This window comes from Anolis carolinensis, unplaced genomic scaffold (assembly GCF_035594765.1).
Source record: "Anolis carolinensis isolate JA03-04 unplaced genomic scaffold, rAnoCar3.1.pri scaffold_15, whole genome shotgun sequence".
NCBI classification, from domain to species: domain Eukaryota; kingdom Metazoa; phylum Chordata; class Lepidosauria; order Squamata; family Dactyloidae; genus Anolis; species Anolis carolinensis.
In genome coordinates this window covers 157,199-177,500 of record NW_026943826.1, presented here as the reverse complement: position 1 = coordinate 177,500, position 20,302 = coordinate 157,199, and the positions used below count along the sequence as shown (strand labels likewise).

The 20,302-nt window shown below is 41.3% G+C and overlaps 2 protein-coding genes across 3 annotated transcripts in view; both read right to left on the bottom strand.

The window, feature by feature from the left end:
* Positions 1–2,570, bottom strand: part of atp13a2 (ATPase cation transporting 13A2) — a 48,512-nt gene extending 45,942 nt beyond the window's left edge. The window contains exon 1 of one of the 2 annotated variants that reach the window (XM_062965638.1): positions 2,212–2,570. In XM_062965638.1, coding sequence (XP_062821708.1) covers positions 2,212–2,224 — 13 coding nt within the window. In that variant the 5' untranslated portion in view covers positions 2,225–2,570. The remainder of the gene's footprint in view (positions 1–2,211) is intronic. The other variant, XM_062965637.1, reaches the window with a different exon arrangement.
* Positions 2,571–3,837: 1,267 nt separating this feature from the next.
* sdhb (succinate dehydrogenase complex iron sulfur subunit B) lies at positions 3,838–20,032 on the bottom strand. The gene is made up of 7 exons (XM_062965650.1): positions 19,850–20,032; positions 12,609–12,694; positions 9,286–9,422; positions 9,064–9,180; positions 7,295–7,396; positions 4,157–4,279; positions 3,838–4,043 (listed from the first exon to the last, which is right to left on the bottom strand). Exons 1-7 carry the CDS (start codon positions 19,990–19,992, stop codon positions 3,957–3,959), a joined length of 795 nt encoding a protein of 264 aa, XP_062821720.1. The 5' UTR covers positions 19,993–20,032; the 3' UTR covers positions 3,838–3,956.
* Positions 20,033–20,302: the final 270 nt, after the last annotated feature.

Genomic DNA, 20,302 nt, shown 5'->3' with positions numbered 1-20,302 from the left:
CCCACTCCAAACAGAATACATAACATTAAAAGACAAATAATACCATTCTCAAATGACCCAGGCATCGCTGGGTCCCCAAGCTAGTCTATATATATAAAAGAGTGATGGCATCACGGCAGCGGACAAAACAACAAAAGTAAACACCCCACAACCTCGAAAATTGACATCACAACCCCTCATCCATGCCTCTAGGTTGATACAACAAAAAGAAAAGAAAAATAAATTCCTAATTAGAGGGAGAGGAATAATTGTTTTTATCTAATTGCTGCCAGTTAGAAGGCTAAGCTCCGCTCACTTGGTCTCCTAGCAACGCACTCTGCCCAGGGGACCCTTTTCCTTAACTACCACCAATTCCTCAATACTTTATTTCCCATACCACCAGACTTTGCCACAGCAACGCGTGGCCGGGCACAGCTAGTATATAATAAAAGTGAATGTTTGTATCTGGGTATGTGGCAGCTTTCTGATTGGCCGACCCTTCCACAGGCCACTGAGACCACCAGAAATGACGGATCTGGCCCAAACTTGACACATTTAACCCCCACGATGCACTTTATGTCCTGCTGCCGTTTGGGGGAGGATGGACCACAGATAATGGGATTTGCAGTACTTTCAAACACTTTGACTCCCACAGACTACTGCAATGCCCACCAATGATAGAAATGGACCAAACTTGGCACACAGAACCCCTGTGGCCCCCTTTACGTCCTGATGTATATTGGGGCAGGATGGACCAAGGATGATGGAATTTGCAGTACCTTCCCTCACTTCTTGAGACCACAGCAACTGCCACAAATCACACAACTGAACCAAACCAGGCACACAGATCCCAAATGACACACTTCACATGCTGCAGCAGTTTGACGGAGGGTGGACCAAGGATTATGGGATTTGCAGTACATTCATCCAATTCACCTCCCACAAAACACTGTGATGCCCATGAATGACAAAACTGGATCAAACTTGACACGCACGTGCAGGGTAGCCCACTTTACATCCTGGTGCAGTTTGGGGGAAGAGGGACCGTGGATGACGGGACTTACAATATCTTCAGTCACTTCCTGGGACTACTGTGACCCCCACCAATGACTGATCAAGACCAAACTTGGCACATAGACCCACCATGGCCCACTCTACATCTTGGTGAGATTTGAAAGAGCTTGGACCTTGGATGATGGGACTTGCAGTATGTTCACTCACTTCCCGAGACCACTCCCACCCCCATCAATGTCTCATCAAGACCAAACTTGACACAGACAACACCCATGACTCACTCTACACCCAGGTGCAGTTTGGAGGATGATGGACCATGGACGATGGGACTTCCAATACCTTCACTCACTTCCTGAGAGCACCGCGACCCACACAAATGACTGATCAAGACCAAACATGGTACATGGAGCCCCCATGACCTACTCTACATACTGGCTCTGTTTGGAGGGGGATGGACACTGGACGATGGGACTTGCAGATGGGAGTTGGAGCTCACCCGCACCCACTGAACCCACCTGACATTGGATAGAGGCTACACTTGGAACACAGGCAAACAAGGCCTTTCTCAAATGACCCGGGCATCGCCGGGTCTCCAAGCTAGTATGTAATAATTACCTCTGGTCAAATAAGAAAACAGAACAATAGCATCTCTAAAATCAGGACACTAAATACAAAACCACACTCAGAAGACAGACAGGGCAATTCCAGGCAGGAAACAATCACACCCAGATAACACCCCTCAACCAGGAAACACCCAGGCCTCCAACCTGCCAGGCCATTCAGTGCTAATCAAGCTCACCAATGCCAACATTGGCACTTGCCCTCCAAACAGACAATACAATACTGTTTCACTTATCTAATATTTATTAATACATAACATTACTCTATCTCATATGTAATAATTACCTCTGGTCAAATAAGAAAACAGAACAATAGCATCTCTAAAATCTGGACACTAAATACAAAACCACACTCAGAAGACAGACAGGGCAATTCCAGGCAGGAAACAATCACACCCAGATAACACCCCTCAACCAGGAAACAGCCAGGCCTCCAACCTGCAAGGCCATTCAATGCTAATCAAGGTAACTCATTGCCACATTCATCCTTGCTACACTCAGACTATTCATTACTATTCCACCTCCCAACCAACCATTCCACAAAGGAGAAAGCAGCCAGGCTTCCAACCAGCAAGGCTATTCACTCCTCTTCACTCACTTTTGGAAGCCATCAGGGGCTCTCTCTCTGCCTGCCTGCTGCTCTCCTTCCTCAAGGCCGCCTCTGCCTCCCGGCCGCAGCGGCAATGGAAGAAGCCAGGCCTGCTGCTGGGAGCTGTAGTTCCGTCTCGCTCCACAACGCACGCCCCTTCCCTCGCTGCGGCAGGCGCTGGACTACGACTCCCAGAGGCCTCTGCGCCTCAGCCCAAACACTCTCGTCATCCAAGGAGGCAGCGCCGGGGCCCCCTTGTGGGCGCTGCGGGGAGAGCGGCGGGGTCACTCCCGGTCAAGCGCCTCCCGCCCTCCCTCCCTCCCTTCCGGAAGAAGGAAGGATGGTGGAGATGGACAGGAGAGAAGAATAAAAGTTATTATTATTATTATTATTATTATTATTATTATTATTAATTAGTATGACACAGCAAACAAGAGATATACTGGATTTCATATCACATTATTATTATTATTATTAGTAGTAGTAGTATGACACAGCAAACAAGAGATATACTGGATTTCATATCACATTATTATTATTATTATTATTATTATTATTATAAGTATGACACAGCAAAAAAGAGATATACTGGATTTCATATCACATTATTATTATTATTATTATTAGTAGTAGTAGTAGTAGTAGTAGTATGACACAGCAAACAAGAGATATACTGGATTTCATATCACATTATTATTATTATTATTATTATTATAAGTATGACACAGCAAACAAGAGATATACTGGATTTCATATCACATTATTATTATTATTATTATTATTATTAGTATGACACAGCAAACAAGAGATATACTGGATTTCATATCACATTATTATTATTACTGTTATTATTATTATTATAAGTATGACACAGCAAATAAGATAAATATGCTGGATTTGGTATATTATTATATTGTATGACACTGCAAACAAGATAGACATGCTGGATTTCGTATCACAAAATCACAAGTTGAACACTTCCCAAGTGTCTAGGACTGTGTGATGTATTATTATTATTATTATTATTATTATTATTATTATTATTATTATTATTATGACACAGCAAACAAGATAGATATGCTGGATTTCATATCACAAAATCACAAGTCGAACACTTCCTAAATGTTTAGGACTGTGTGATGTTGTATTATTATTATTATTATTATTTTTATTATTATTATTATTATTATGACACAGCAAACAAGATAGACATGCTGGATTTCATATCACAAAATCCCAAGTCGAACACTTCCCAAGTGTCTAGGACTGTGTGATGTTGTATTATTATTATTATTATTATTATTATTATTATTATTATTATTATTATTATTATGACACAGCAAACAAGATAGACATGCTGGATTTCATATCACAAAATCCCAAGTCGAACACTTCCCAAGTGTCTAGGACTGTGTGATGTATTTTCAGATGATGCGCCCAGATCCCAGCAGGGTGGCCTTTTGCGGTTGGCAGATCGTGATTTTGGATGGCCATCTGTCGGGGGTGCTTTGAATGCGATTTCCTGCTTCTTAGCAGGGGGTTGGACTGGATGGCCCATGTGGTCTCTTCCAACTCTATTATTCTATGATTCTATGATTTGTAGAGAAGCCTGGGAAGGAGAGAGCGTGGCCCAGAGCAATTTGCGAAGGAGCGCTTTATTAGTCCATTGGATACACATCACCCGTCTTATCTACAGAGAGGAGACGCCGGAAAGGTCTCCAGTGCAAAGCCATGCAAAAGTGCCGAGCTCAGTCCTAGGCCGTGGCTGCTCCCTCCTCCTTCTTCTGGTAGGCGGCCATCATCTTCTTGATCTCCGCAATGGCCTTGCCGGGATTCAGGCCCTGGAGACGAGAGAGAGAGAGAGAGAGACGGAGGTGAGGACAGGCCGAGCGCAGCCCCGTATGCCTCCCAACCCCACGCCGCCCAAGTCCTTCGGGGCCTGGACATATCCCACCTTGGGGCAGGTCTGGGTGCAGTTCATGATGGTGTGGCAGCGGTAGAGGGAGAAGGGGTCCTGCAGCTGGGCCAGGCGCTCGGCCGTGAAGTCGTCGCGGGAGTCCACCATCCAGCGGTAGGCCTGGCGGGGACGGAGCAAAGGGAGAGGTCAGTGGGGCCTTCCCTCCCTCGCCAGCACATCCCTTAGTGTCATACCCCTGCCACCTGATTCAGAAATGAACTTAGACCAGGATGAAGCTTATTCTGACTTTTTGCCCAGTTCTCCGAGCTCCTTTCAATTACAGCTGCCAGCTGTTGATAGTTCAGATACTTCAATGGCATAATGACACCGAAGAAAATTACAAAATTTGCAAAAAGACAAGAATATCAAATGCTGGAAGTGTGGGAAAAGAGATGGTGCCTATCTACATATGTGAAAAAATAAAACCCTATTGGAGAGGGATACATAACAAGTGTCAGAAGATTCTAAAAATAAAAATTCCTTTAGTTCCAGAATCCTTCCTATTGGGGATGTCCAACATGCAATGGGGAAAGAACGAAGATAAAATATTTACTTATTTAACAACTGCAGCCAGAATAGTGCTTGCAAGACTATGGAAACAAAAAGCAATGCCAAATAAAGAGGATTGGATAAAGAAAATATGGGATATAATGAATATGGACCAATTAACCTTTCTACTATCAAGAACACAGAATAAACCAAAGACGATGACAGACTGGACGCCGGTAAAGGATTGGATGGAGAACAAAAAAATTAAAATACTGATATAACGCCTAATAACAGACCGAGACAAATCAACTACAGTAGAGTCTCACTTATCCAAGCCTCGCTTATCCAAGCCTCTGGATAATCCAACGCATTTTTGTAGTCAATGTTTTCAGTATATCATGACATTTTGGTGCTAAATTCGTAAATACAGTATTTACAACATAACATTACTGCGTATTGAACTACTTTTTCTGTCAAATTTGTTGTATAACATGATGTTTTGGTGCTTAATTTGTAAAATCATAACCTAATTTGATGTTTAATAGGCTTTTCCTTAATCCCTCCTTATTATCCAAAATATTCGCGTATCCAAGCTTCTGCCGGCCCGTTTAGCTTGGATAAGTGAGACTCTACTGTATTGAAGACAAACGCAGTAAAGATGGAAAACAACAGATGAAAACATCATCTGATAAGACACCATTATAGAGAAGAAGGGAAGTCAAGGAAAATAAAAGACTCCCCACCCCTCACCCCTTTTCTCCCCTTTTTCCTATCTTTGTTCTTTTTTTTCTTTTTCTTTCTCCTTTTCTTTCCATTTCCGCTTTGTGCAAATCCTTCCTCCCCCCCCCCCCCCCCCCCCCCAAATCCACTACGGTGGTTTTTTCCTTTTAACTATTTTATGTATGCAAAACTCAATAAAAAAATTATTAAGATAGTTCAGATGCTTCCTTAATTGGGAGAAATACTGGAAATATTACTACCGTGGCTGAACCAGATGTTCTGAGTTCCCCGGAGAATGTGTTCTTCAACAGAAGGGAGTTTCTGCATCGCCAGAGATCAGAAAAACAAGGGCTGCGAAGGAGTAACCACTTGGCATCTCGAGGGGATAATGGATAAGAAGATTCCCTTGGGAACCTCTGGGGAGTTTGGCTTCCCTACGTTGTGATCTGATCTAAGTTCCATAAACGTGTCTTACACTGTGAACACTTTGCGGTGTCAACGTAGCTATTCCTGAGAACAGTTCACCAACTCTAGCTCCTGATTCTACCAAGCCAAGTTTCCCGTTCCTGGCGGCCAAGCCGAGCCGCGACTCCCGAACAGACCCGGAGTAAATCCTCTTCCTTGCCTTGTTCCTGAATCGAGATTGGTCTTAGCTTCGTCTCGTTCCTGCCTTGATATCAAAGACTTTCTAGTGACTTTAGACTTTGTTATTCAATCTTTGTTTCCTTGTTGTTCCCCGCTCAAGAACTTTCCAACAGTTTTGAGCGTGTTTCGGTTTCTGGACTTTGGACAATAATATTGGACATTTCTCTTCAACTCTTTGGACTAATTCATACCTTTTCACAAAGGACTATTATCCACTCATCCTTTCCACTTATTCATTCCTGAATTTCTAATTGTTTTAATAAAGATTATGATTATGATTATTGGTCTCTGTCTGGTTTCCAGTGCTCACGCTGCCTTGGGGTGCAACACTTAGCAATCGAAGGTTGTGAGAGACCTCAGAGGCCATCCAGTCCAACCCCACTTCCGCCAGGTAGGCAAAAACACAGTCAAAGCACTCCCGACAGATGGCCATCTAGCAGTGTAGACTCAAGGCCCTTCCACACAGCTATATAACCCATTTATAATGGATTTAATATAAAGTAAAACCTTTACCCTTTACCTTAACTACCACCAATTCCTCAGTACTTTATTTCCCATACCACCAGACTTCACCACAGCAACGCATGGCCGGGCAATATATATATATACAGTAGAGTCTCACTTATCCAAGCTAAACGGGCCGGTAGAAGCTTGGATAAGCGAATATGTTGGATAATAAGGAGGGATGAAGGAAAAGCCCATTAAACATCAAATTAGGTTATGATTTTACAAATTAAGCACCAAAACATCATGTTATACAACAAATTTGACAGAAAAAGTAGTTCAATACGCAGTAATGTTATGTTGTAATTACTGTATTTACTAATTTAGCATCAAAATATCACGATATATTGAAAACATTGACTTGGATAATCCAGAAGCTTGGATAAGCGAGGCTTGGATAAGTGAGACTCTACTGTATGTATGTATATATATGTGTGTGTGTGTGTGTGTGTGTGTATATATATATGAAAAAAAATTGTGAACTTCTGTTCAGCCCTTGTTCTTGTTCAGATTTCTTTTGATCTGCTTCTTTTATATTCTCTCCCGTTTACTTTAAAAAAAAATCTTTTTACCTATCTGTTCTTCAAGGATTGTACTTTAAATTCATATACTCTTCGAATACCGACCAGTCAGTCTTCTTTACACCCTTGCCAGTGTTTTTTTTCAAATAATATGTTAGCTGGTCCATATCTTTTATCTCCCATACGTTTTTTAACCAGTCTTCTCTATCTGGTATGATTATTATCATTATGATTATTATAGAGTGGCTCTGCTTACCTGCATGAGAACAGCGGGGCCTAAGTATTTGTCCCCGTTCCACCAGTAACTGGGGCAACTGGTGCTGCAACAGGCGCAGAGGATGCATTCATACAGGCCGTCCTGCAGGAAAAGGAGGAAGGAAGGAAGGTGTAGGGAAGGAGAGCTGAGCCTGGGTCTCCCCCAAGACAGTGGGTCCTGCATGAGGGGGCTGCCCACCCAGGAAGAAAGCAGCAAAGGAGGCAGGGGCTGACTGTTGGGATTATGGTTTTATGTATATGAGATGTAAATCAAATGTTTCTGCTGTTTTGCAAGAGTGTGTGTTTCAGCAATGAAACTAGTCAACAGCAGGCTAGTTTGACTGACAGCCCGTTGTGACTGCTGTGACCTATTAGGCATGATTTCCGGCCTTGGAGGTCGGGAACTTCCTTCGGACTGAGGAATGTGTTTCTTATCTCTGTATGAGTTGAGCTGTGCTTGCCGAGCGAAGAGGCTATAGAAGAATGCCGGCTCAGAGCGATGGCTTTTGCTATGCTTTGTAAATATGTATTATATATTTCTGTGTTACTCCCACCCCGAACATCTATCCTCTAGATCAGGGGTCCCCAAACTAAGGCCCGGGGGCCGGATGCGGCCCTCCGAGGTCATTTACCTGGCCCCTGCCCTCAGTTTTATGATATAATATATTGTATATACATATAATATTGATAATATTACAATGTAATACAATATAATACTAATAATAATACCATATAATAATATTAATTATATATTCTACATTACATATAATATTACTAATAATATTACAGTATAGTGGTATAGTTCAATATAGTAATATATAATGCTAATACTGTGCTATGCTAATAATATAATATATTGTATGTACATATAATTTGTAAGCTACATTGAGTCCCCTTTGGGGTGAGAAGGGTGTGATACAAATTTAGTAAATAAATGCAGTAAATAATAAATAAATAAATTTTAGACTTAGGCTCGCCCAAAGTCTGAAATGACTTGAAGGCACACAACAACAACAACAACAACAACAACAACAACCCTAATTAACTTGACTATCTCATTGGCCAGAAGCAGGACCACACTTCCCATTGAAATCCTGATAAATGTATGTTGGTTAAAATTGTTTTTATTTTTAAATATTGTATTGTTCTTTCGTTGTTGTTGTTGTTTTTGCACTACAAATAAGACATATGCAGTGTGCATCGGAATTTGTTTGTATTTTTTTCAAATGATAATCCGGCCCCTCAACAGTCTGAAGGATTGTGGACCGGCCCTCGGCTTAAAAAGTTTGGGGACCCCTGCTCTAGATGACCCCACTTCCATATGTCCCTGCCCGCAGTGGAGTACCCCTCTGTCCCTCTCACTCCAGGTTTTATCTCTGTGTTTACGCGGCCTGCCCTTGTTTTATTGTTTTTTGATTTCTTGATGTAATGCCTATTATTATTTATTGTATTTTTAATGGTGCTATGATATGTTGTTTTTATATTTTATTATATTGTATTGCTCTGGGCATGGCCCCATGTTAGCCGCCCCGAGTCCCCGTTGGGGAGATGGTGGCGGGGTATAAATAAAGTTTTATTATTATTATTATTATTATAGATATGGAAATGAATGTTTGGACTTCAGACTACGGATGTGTTTGAGTCTGACATTTGAACACAGGAATTGGTGTGGCAGTCGATTCACCCATTCATCAGGGGGCCGGATCAGATGATTGATGGAGTTTGAAGAAACCCACACAGCACGCACCCTGACTCCACGCTAACACTGACCAGCTTTTCCCGGTCCTCAATGGACTGGAGGTACTGCTCCTGGCCTTGGCGGGACTCGTCCTTCTTCTTCAGGTAGGGCTGGATGGCCTTGTATTGGGCATAGAAGTTGCTCAGGTCCTGAAAGGGAGGAAGAAGAGAGAGTGGGGCGCTTCAGCCAAGAGGCGCCGAGAGAGCCTCCCCCTCCGCCCCCATCCCCATGATTCTTCAGACCCTTGCACTCACGGGGACGAGGTCCTTGACCACAAACATGTGGGGCAGCGGGTAGATCTTGGTGGTGCGGCCGAGGTCGGTGTCGATGCGCTTGGTGCAGGCCAGAGTATTCCCGCCCCCGATGTTCATGGCGCAGGAGCCGCAGATCCCTGCAGGGAAGGAAGGAAGGAAGGAAGGAGCAGAGGGCGCTTAGCAAGACCCTTCCTATCCGCACCGCCCACTTGGCCCTGGTTGGGACCTTTTCAGATCTGGTACTAGAACGGTTTGCCTGTGATCCTATACTACCCTGTTTCCCCTAAAATGAGACATCCCCAAAAAATAAGACCTAGTAGAGGTTTTGCTGAATTGCTAAATATAAGGCCTCCCCCAAAAGTAAGACCTAGCAAAGTTTTTGTTTGGAAGCATGCCCAGCGCCTGCCAAACAAAACACCAGAAATTGCAGGATCGGTTAATATACATACAGTAGAGTCTCACTTATCCAACACTCGCTTATCCAACATTCTGGATTATCCAACACATTTTTGTAGTCAATGTTTTCAATATATCGTGATATTTTGGTGCTAAATTCATAAATGCAGTAATTACTACATAGCATTCCTGCGTATTGAACTACATTTTCTGCCAAATTTGTTGTCTAACATGATGTTTTGGTGCTTCATTTGTAAAATCATAACCTAATTTGATGTTTAATAGGCTTTTCCTTAATCCCTCCTTATTATCCAACATATTCGCTTATCCAACATTCTGCCGGCCCGTTTATGTTGGATAAGTGAGACTCTACTGTACCAGTTGTACATGGAAATAATGGTAATAACATATTAAAAGATTATATTATTTATATTTATACAGTAGTAACAAGAAATTCTTGACAGGAATCATGGTTTGTCTGGTTTGGTTATGCTGGTTTGTGATGACAACTACTGTACAGTATATAATAAATGTTCATTTTTTTTGTTCAACAATAAATGTGAATTCTTCTTCATGGAAAAATAAGACATCCCCTGAAAATAAGACCTAGCGCATCTTTGGGAGCAAAAATTAATATAAGACACTGTCTTATTTTCGGGGAAACACGGTACCAGTTGGTTCCGTTTCGATGGATCTTTGGGTGCATCTACGTAGAGGTTTTGCTGAATTGCTAAAAATAAGGCTTCACCTGAAAGTAATACCTAGCAAAGTTCTTGTTTGGAAGCATGCCCACCGAACAGAACACCTGAGCACACAGGATCGGTAAATGTACGTACCATAAAGTGTTGTACATGGAAATATTGGTAGTAACAAGAAATTCTTGATAGGATTCACAGTTTGTCTGGTTATGCTGGTTAATGATGACAACTACAGTACAGTATATAATAAAATGTTCATTTTTTTGTTCAACAATAAATGTGAATTCTTCTTCATGGAAAAATAAGACATCCCCTGAAAATAAGACCTAGCACATCTTTGGGAGCAAAAATTAATATAAGACACTGTCTTATTTTCGGGGAAACACGGTATTATTATTCATCTGCCTATGATCCTATATTATTATATTATTAGTCTATGTTCTCTTTATCATTAGCAGTAGTAGTAAGTCTATGACCCTATAGTATTACGCTTGGTCTATGTGCCTATATTATTACAATCATTATTATTACTATTATTATTAGTCTGGCTATAGGTAAAGGTTTTCCCCTGACGTTAAGTCCAGTCGTGACCGACTCTGGGGGTTGGTGCTCATCTACATTTCTAAGCCAAAGAGCCGGCGTTGTCCGTAGACACCTCCAAGGTCATGTGGCCACTGGCATGACTGCATGGAGCGCCGTTACCTTCCCGCCGGAGCAGTACCTATTGATCTACTCACACTCTGGGGGTGGGTGCTCATCTCCATTTCTAAGCCAAAGAGCCGGTGTTGTCCGTAGACACCTCCAAGGTCATGTGGCCACTGGCATGACTGCATGGAGCGCTGTTACCTTCCCGCCGGAGCAGTACCTATTGATCTACTCACACTCTGGGGGTGGGTGCTCATCTCCATTTCTAAGCCAAAGAGCCGGTGTTGTCCGTAGACACCTCCAAGGTCATGTGGCCACTGGCATGACTGCATGGAGCGCTGTTACCTTCCCGCCGGAGCAGTACCTATTGATCTACTCACACTCTGGGGGTGGGTGCTCATCTCCATTTCTAAGCCAAAGAGCCGGCGTTGTCCGTAGACACCTCCAAGGTCACGTGGCCACTGACATGACTGCATGGAGCGACGTTACCTTCCTGCTGGAGCGGTACCTATTGATCTACTCACACTGGCATGTTTTTGAATTGGTAGGTTGGCAGGAGCTGGGGCTAACAGCGGGCGCTCATTCCGCTCCCGGGATTTGAACCTGGGACCTTTCAGTCTGCAAGTTCAACAGCTCAGCGCTTTAACGCACTGCGCCACCACCAGGGCCCCCGAGTCTGTCTATAGTCCTATATTATTATTAATGTGTTTATGTTCCTATATTATTATTACTATTATTATTATTTGTCTGTCTCTGTTTGTTTAATATTATTATCCTGCTGCTGTTTCTACCTGATAATCATATTAATATTATTATTATTATTATTATTATTAATAATAATAATAATAATAATAATAATAATTTTTTCGTGTCAGGAGCAACTTGAGTTGCTTCTGGAGTGAGAGAATTGGCCGTCTGCAAGGACGTTGCCCAGGGGACGTTTTACCATCCTTGTGGGAGGTTTCTCTCATGTCCCCGCATGGAGCTGGAGCTGACAGAGGGAGCTCATCCGCACTCTCCCTGGGTGGGATTCGAACCTGGCAGCTTTCAGGTCAGCAACCCAACCTTCAAGTCACGAGGCTTTTATCCCCTAGGCCACCGGAGGCTCCATAATAATAATAATAAATCATAGACAAACTCATATTTATAATAATATAGGAACAAATACAGGCGAAGAAGAAGAAGAAGAAGAAGAAGACGACGACGACGACATACACAGGCCAATAATAATAATAATAATATAATGATGATGTAGGACATAGACTGAGCAATAATAATAATAATAATAGTACTATACGATCATTGGAGCCATGTAAAAATAACGATAGTAACAATATAGGACCATACACAGACCAACAATAATAACACTAATAACACTAATAACAATAATAATAATAATAATAATAATAATAATAAAGGACTATAGGCAAACTAATAATAATAATAATAATAATAATAATAATAATTGATAATATATGATGATACAAGTTTATAGACAGACCAATGATATTGACAATAGTAATGATGATAATAATAATAATAATAATAATAATAATAATAATAATACTCTAGAATGATAGGCACCTTCCCTGCAGGAGCGCCGGAAGGTGAGCGTGGGGTCCATTTCGTTCTTGATCTTGATCAGGGCATCCAGCACCATTGGGCCACATCTGCAGGGAAGGAAAGAATAATAATAATATTAATAATAATAATAATAATAATAATAATGTGTTATTTATATCCCACCCCCTCTCGCCACACAAGGGGACTTGAGGCAGCTTACAAGGAAGAACAGAATAAAAAAGAATAGTTACACAAAACAATTCAGGAAAAATTAAGTCAAAACAACACGTCAAAAGAACAAATCATAATACATAAAGCCAAAACAATACACATGTTCGTTACAACTCCAAAGCAAACATACTGGGAATTACAGCCTTCTTCTAGTAATTAGCTAATCTATGATTCTGTTTCCTTACTGTTTTGTAAATATCTTCTGGTATGCAGCTTCTTTTGCTCGTGAGAGGCTGTGAACGGGGCTGCAGACCACATGATCTCATGTGGTCTCATGTTAACCAATGTTTAACATTTACACAAATGACCAGCCACTCCCAGAAGCGACAGAGAGTTTCATCTATGCTGACGATCATGCCATCATCACTCAAGCAGAGAGCTTTGAAATAATTAAACAGAAGCTCTCTGGAGCTCTAGGTGCTCTTACTGCCTATTACAGGGGAAACCAGCTGATTACCAATCTATCTAAAACATAGATGTGTGCTTTGTTAATGTGGGATTTGTGTGTTGATAGTGTTTAAATGCAATTTGTGTCTTGCTTGTATTGCAACTGATTGCATCATCCAGAATCTACCATAGTGTGGAAAGAGTTAATTGCCAAGCAGCTATGATGTCCTTGACGTGTGGCTGGAACTAGGGAGTATCCAGACACAAGTGTTTGTGCATTACTGATTGCGTCAGTTCAGTTGAGTTCTGTCTGCCTAGAGTTCGAGTCAAGTCCTGTGTTCATCTGTCATCTGTCAGTCTGTTTGTGTTGATACAGTAAAACTTTGTAAATAGTTTTACCAACGTCTCTGAGTGTCTCTTCGTTCTGCGCTCCACTGATTCCATCCAACTACTGCTGCGCTGCAAATACTCTGACATGACATGCTTTTCATCTTAAGAACAAACAAGCATCTCAAGCTCTGAGGATGACCTGGGAAGGAATCCCACCAGAGCATTACAGCACAACAGCTGGCTAGTAACCAGCTGCTATAAATCACTACTGACCGAGAGGTCATGAGTTCGAAGCCCGGGTCGGGTTAAGCCTCCGACCATTAATAGCCCCGGCTTGCTGTTGACCTATGCAGCCTCGAAAGACAGTTGCACCTGTCAATTAGGGAAATTTAGGGACGCTTTATGCGGGAGGCTAATTTACAACACCTGTGATGTCTCATGGGCCATGTAGTCCCCTTCCTAGTATTATTGTGGCAGACGAAGAGGAAAACTTGGGTTTCCCACCGTTTCAGCCAGAATTGGAGCCCCTGCACCTGCAAGATGTTTGCCCACAAGAAGTCAGCCAAACAAGCCTTGGGCAGAATTCTCCCCCGTTCTCTCATAAGGATAATTATAATAGAGATAGAGGCGCTAGGGAGGCGAATCGCCGAAGTGCCAGAATCGCTGCCAGACAATTAGCTGATTAAGCCTGTTTCCCTTGGGAAATATTAAGGAGTCATGCATCTGGACACAGTCTGGGTTTCACTTCTTGTTCCCCAGGGAAAGTGTTCCTTGGCGGGAAAACAAGATCCTATATAGGTGTTTACCCGCAAGGAAATCCTTGCGGAGTCAATTCGTCAGCTTCAGGAGTGAGATCGTGTGTGGACTACGCTACTCCAGTTCCCTGTTTCCAGGACCTTGCCACGGACCTTGTTCTAGTTCCAAGCCTGCCTTGTCCCCGGATCTTGCCACGGACCTCGTTCTTGCTTCTTGCCTCTTGTTGCCACGTATCAAGCCTTGTTTGCCAAGAATCTAGTTTGCTTCCAGCCTTGTTGTCAAGCTCCATTGGACTTAAGGACCCTGTCATTTCCCCACACTTTGCTTGGCAAAGTGTGTGTTTCGGTTATTGGATTGTAACTTTGGACTCTAATATCACATATTGGACATTGTTTTCCTGGACTATATTTGACCTTTCCTGAAAGGACTACTTCTGAACTATATTCTTCACTTGTTTTTATTGACTTTATATATTCCTTTAATAAAGATATTAGATAGAATCTGGCCTCTGCGCATGGTTATTGGTGCTCTGTAGCCTGGGTCCTGACAACACCATAAAACTGCCAGCAAAACACGAGGAAAGGAAGGAGGAAGTACAGCCACTTCTGGACGGTGAAGCAACAGCTCCCCCTGTGGCCGGAATCGTGAAGCTGGAAAAATGTTAAAAATGCCTCTGAGTCTGTCTAATGTATGTTGTTTGTCTGTTGGCATTGAATGTTTGCCATATATGTGTTCATTGTAATCCGCCCTGAGTCCCCTTCGGGGTGAGAAAGAAGGGCGGAATAGAAATACTGTAAATAAATAAATAAATAAATAAATAAATAAATAACACACCTGGGGAGTCTCTCTGGACTTAAAAGCACTGCTTTACTATCAAGCAAAATGTGGGTGCTAGAAATAATATCATATGAAAGCTGACTGGCACAACTTAGGGATCACAACCAACACAGTGAAGACAGCTGGCCTTGTGCTTTGCTGCTGAGTAAGCATGCCCAGTGTGGAATACATCTCACCACGTTACAAATGGGTTTGGCTCTTAATGAGACATGCCGCATTATCACAGGATGTCTACGCCCCACATCACTGTTTATCATAGAAATGATATTGTTTAGCTGTATTGCATCACCTGACATCTGTCAGGAAGTAGCAGCCAGTAATTAAAGAACGAAGGCAGTGACATCTCAGGTCCAGATATCAGCCACCACGCCAACGCCTTAAATCAAGAAACAGCTTCCTGAGATCTACAGAGATACTCACAGGAACACCTCAGCAAGCAAGAGTCCAAAAGTGGCAGGCTAAAACCTGGAACCTCAATCAGTGGCTGAGACCGGATGACCGACTGACTCCCTCCTGGGCAACTTGGAAGGCACTGAACAGATTACGCTCTGGCACCACGAGATGCAGAGCCAGCCTTAAGAAATGGGGCCACCAAGTGGAGTCCTCAACATGCAAGTGTGGAGAAGAGGAAATCACAGACAACTGACTGCAATGCAGCCTGAGCCCTGCCATGTGAACAATGGAGGACCTCCTTATAGCAACACCAGAGGCACTCCAAGTGGCCAGCTTCTGCTCAAAGGAAATCTAGTATAATGCCAAGTGTTTAACTTTGTCTGTAGTTTTTTAAATACACTATAACTGTACCCTCAACTTGCTTCTGATTTGATAAATGTCTAAATCATAATCTATATATATATAAGGGTAATGAAATTTTGGCCTAGGACAAAACAACAAAACTACACATCCCAGAAACACTAAACTTGGCAGCACAACCCCTCATCCATGCCTCTACGTTCATACAACAAAAAGAAAAGAAAAATAAAGTCCTAATTAGAGGGAGAGGAAGAATTGTTTTTATCCAATTGCTGCCAGTTAGAAGGCTAATCTCTGCCCACTTGGTCTCCTAGCAACCCACTCAGCCCAGGAGACAGGCAGAGTTAGGCCTCACTCAGGCCTCTTTCACACTGCCTATAAAATACAGATTATCAGATTTGAACTGGATTATATGGCAGTGTAGACTCAAGGCCCTTCCACACAGCTATAGAACCCATTTATAATCTTATATTATCTGCTTTGCACTGGATTATCTTGACTCCACACTGCCATATAATCCACTTCAGTGTGCATTTTATACAGCTGTGAAGAAGGGGCCTCATATAATCCAGTTCTAAGCAGATAATATAAGATTATAAATATAATATGTAATAATTACTGTGATATAATAATACAGAACAATATAATCTCTAAAATCAGGACAGTAAATAAAGAACAACACTCTGAAAGCATAAGCCACAGCAACGCGTGGCCGGGCAAAGCTAGTAAATTATATTACAGTAGAGTCTCACTTATCCAAGCAAAACGGGCCAGCAGAAACTTGGATAAGCGAATATCTTGGATAATAAGGAGGGATTAAGGAAAAGCCTATTAAGCATCAAATTAGGTTATGATTTTACAAATTAAGCCCCAAAACATCATGTTATACAACAAATTTGACAGAAAAAGTAGTTCATTACACATTAATGCTATGTAGTAATTACTATATTTACAAATTTAGCACCAAAATATCACTGAAAACATTGACTACAAAAATGGCTTGGATAATCCAAAGGCTTGGATAAGTGAGACTCTACTGTATTATTATTATTATTATTTTCAAGTTTCGTTAGTATTAGAAATACTATCATCATCATCATCATCATCATCATTATCACAAGTTATACAATTATTATAATGATAGCAATTATTTTCTATGCTTTGGTAGTACTAGAAATAGATTATTGTTGTTACAGTAGAGTCTCACTTATCCAACGTTCACTTATCCAACGTTCTGGATTATCCAACGCAGTCTGCCTTTTAGTAGCCAACATTTTTGTAGTCAGTGTTTTCAATACATTGTAATATTTTGTTGCTAAATTTGTAAATACAGTAATTACTACATAGCATTACTGCATATTGAACTACTTTTTCTATCAAATTTGTTGTGTAACATGATGTTTTGGTGTTTAATTTGTAAAATCATAACCTAATTTGATATTATCCAACATATTCACTTATCCAACGTTCTGCCGGCCCGCTTAGCTTGGATAAGTGAGACTACTGTACTATCATCATCATCATCACAAATTATACCATTATTATAATAATAGTTATTATTTTCTATGCTTTGGTAGTACAGTAGAGTCTCACTTATCCAACACAAACGGGCCGGCAGAATGCTGGATAAGCGAATATGTTGGATAATAAGAAGGGATTAAGGAAAAGCCTATTAAACATCAAATTAGGTTATGATTTTACAAATTAAGCACCAAAACATCATGTTAGACAACAAATTTGACGGAAAAAGTAGTTCATTACACATTAATGCTATGTAGTAATTACTGTATTTACGAATTTAGCACCAAAATATCACAATGCATTGAAAACATTGACTACAAAAATGGCTTGGATAATCCAAAGGCTTGGATAAGCGAGACTCTACGGTGGTGGTATTATTATTATTATTATTTCGAAGCTTTGGTAGTATTAGAAATACTATCATGATTATTATCACAGGTTATACCATTATTATAATAACAGTTATTATTTTCTATACTTTTGTTGTACTAGAAATATATTGTTGTTGTTGTTACAGTAGAGTCTCACTTATCCAACATTCACTTATCCAACATTCTGGATTATCCAACGCAGTCTGCCTTTTAGTAGTCAATGTTTTTGTAGTACTAAAAATATTATTATCATTATAAATGCCCTCAGTGGCATAGTGGGTTAAAGCCTTGTGACTTGAAGGTTGGGTTGCTGGCAGGTTCAAATCCAACCCGGGGAGAGTGTGGATAAGCTCCCTCTGTCAGCTCCAGCTCCATGCGGGGCCATGGATGGTAAGGATGGTAAAAACATCAAAAAATATCCGGGCAACGTCCTTGCAGACGGCCAATTCTCTCACACCAGAAGCGACTTGCAGTTTCTCAAGTTGCTCCTGACACGAAACAAATCATCATACAGTAGAGTCTCACTTATCCAACACTCGCGTATCCAACATTCTGGATTATCCAACGCATTTTTGTAGTCAATGTTTTCAATATATCGTGATATTTTGGTGCTAAATTCATAAATGCAGTAATTACTACATAGCATTACTGCCTATTGAACTACTTTTTCTGCCAAATTTGTTGTCTAACATGATGTTTTGGAGCTTAATTTGTAAAATCATAACCTAATTTGATGTTTAATAGGTTTTTCCTTAATGCCTCCTTATTATCCAACATATTCGCTTATCCAACATTCTGCCGGCCCGTTTATGTTGGATAAGTGAGACTCTACTGTAATTATAATTATAATAATAGTAATAATAATAATAAATATAATTATGATGATTTGTTTCGTGTCAGGAGCAACTTGAAAAACTTCATTATTATTATTACAGTAGAGTCTCACTTATCCAACACTCGCTTATCCAACATTCTGGATTATCCAACGCATTTTTGTAGTCAATGTTTTCAATATATCGTGATATTTTGGTGCTAAATTCATAAATGCAGTAATTACTACATAGCATTACTGCCTATTGAACTACTTTTTCTGCCAAATTTGTTGTCTAACATGATATTTTGGAGCTTAATTTGTAAAATCATAACCTAATTTGATGTTTAATAGGTTTTTCCTTAATGCCTCCTTATTATCCAACATATTCGCTTATCCAACATTCTGCCGGCCCGTTTATGTTGGATAAGTGAGACTCTACTGTAATTATAATTATAATTATAGTAATAATAATAATAAATATAATTATGATGATTTATTTCGTGTCAGGAGCAACTTGAAAAACTTCATTATTATTATTATTAACAACTAGCTGTGCCCGGCTGTGGCAAAGTGGTGGTGGTATTGGTTAAAAATTGTTGTGTAATTTTTATTTGACGTTATTTGCACTTTTTTAATTAATTTTATTGTAAGTTACATTTTTATTTATTATATTTTATTATTTTCTTGTATTATTTTAGTTATTTTCTGTTATTATAGTATTTTTACTGTATCATTTTTTTAGTGTTTTTTATTTTTTTTATTGGGTTGCTAGGAGACCAAGTTGGAGGAGCTTAGCCTTCTAACTGGCAGCAATTGGATAAAAACAATTCTTCCTCTCTCTCTAATTAGGACTTTATTTTTCTTTTCTTTTTGTTGTATCAACCTAGAGGCGTGGATAATGGGTTGTGTTGTCAAATTTCGAGGTTGGGGGGCCTGTAGTTTTGTTGTTTTGTGGGTCGCCGTGATGCCATCACTCTTTTATATATATAGATAATAATAACAACTCTGCTGTGGGCAGCTCCAGGAGGTCACATTTGGTTGTATAACAACTTGGGCCCGTCTTCCCTTCAGGAGTTTTGGACTTCAACTCCCAGCATCCCTAGCGGCCTCAGGCCCCTTCCTTTCCCCCCGCAGCCGCTTAAGCTGAGGCCGCTAGGAATGCTGGGAGTTGAAGTCCAAAACCCCTGAAGGCAGCGCGGGCCCAGGTCTGTTGTATAACATATGAGGAGATTCCACTCAAACTGCTTTTCGGCTGTACTCACTTATTGAGGTCCACCTCGTAGGTCTGCATCCGGGGCTTCTCCCCGCGCTTGTCCGGGTCCCACCGGTACACCGCGAACCGCTTCACCCGCGCCGCCGCCGCCGCGCTCGCCCTCTTCGCCGCGGTCACCGCGGACGCCGCCATCTTGCCTTCTCCTTCTCGCCGGAACGGTCCGCCGCAGCCACTTCCGGTGAGGGCGGGGAAGGAAAAAAAGGGAGGACGCGTCCAAGAGTGGCCGCCATCTTGGGAAGGGGCGTGCCTCAGCTGGCGGCTACCTTGGGAAGGGACGAGATTCAGACGGCGGCCATCTTGGGAAGGGACAAGATTCAGACGGCGGCCATCTTGGGAAGGGACGAGATTCAGACGGCGGCCATCTTGGGAAGGGACGAGATTCAGTTATTCACTTATCCAACATTCTGGATTATCCAATACATTTTTGTAGTCAATGTTTTCA

Bases quoted from the DNA above. Each gene is read 5' to 3' on its own strand.
- sdhb (XM_062965650.1), bottom strand. From the start codon at position 19,992: ATGGCGGCGTCCGCGGTGACCGCGGCGAAGAGGGCGAGCGCGGCGGCG. The intron at 9,181-9,285 runs GTGAGTGCAAGG...CCTCCCTTTCAG, and splicing joins TGGTCAAGGACCTCGTCCCC to GACCTGAGCAACTTCTATGC. The intron at 4,044-4,156 runs GTGGGATATGTC...TCTCGTCTCCAG, and splicing joins GCACCCAGACCTGCCCCAAG to GGCCTGAATCCCGGCAAGGC.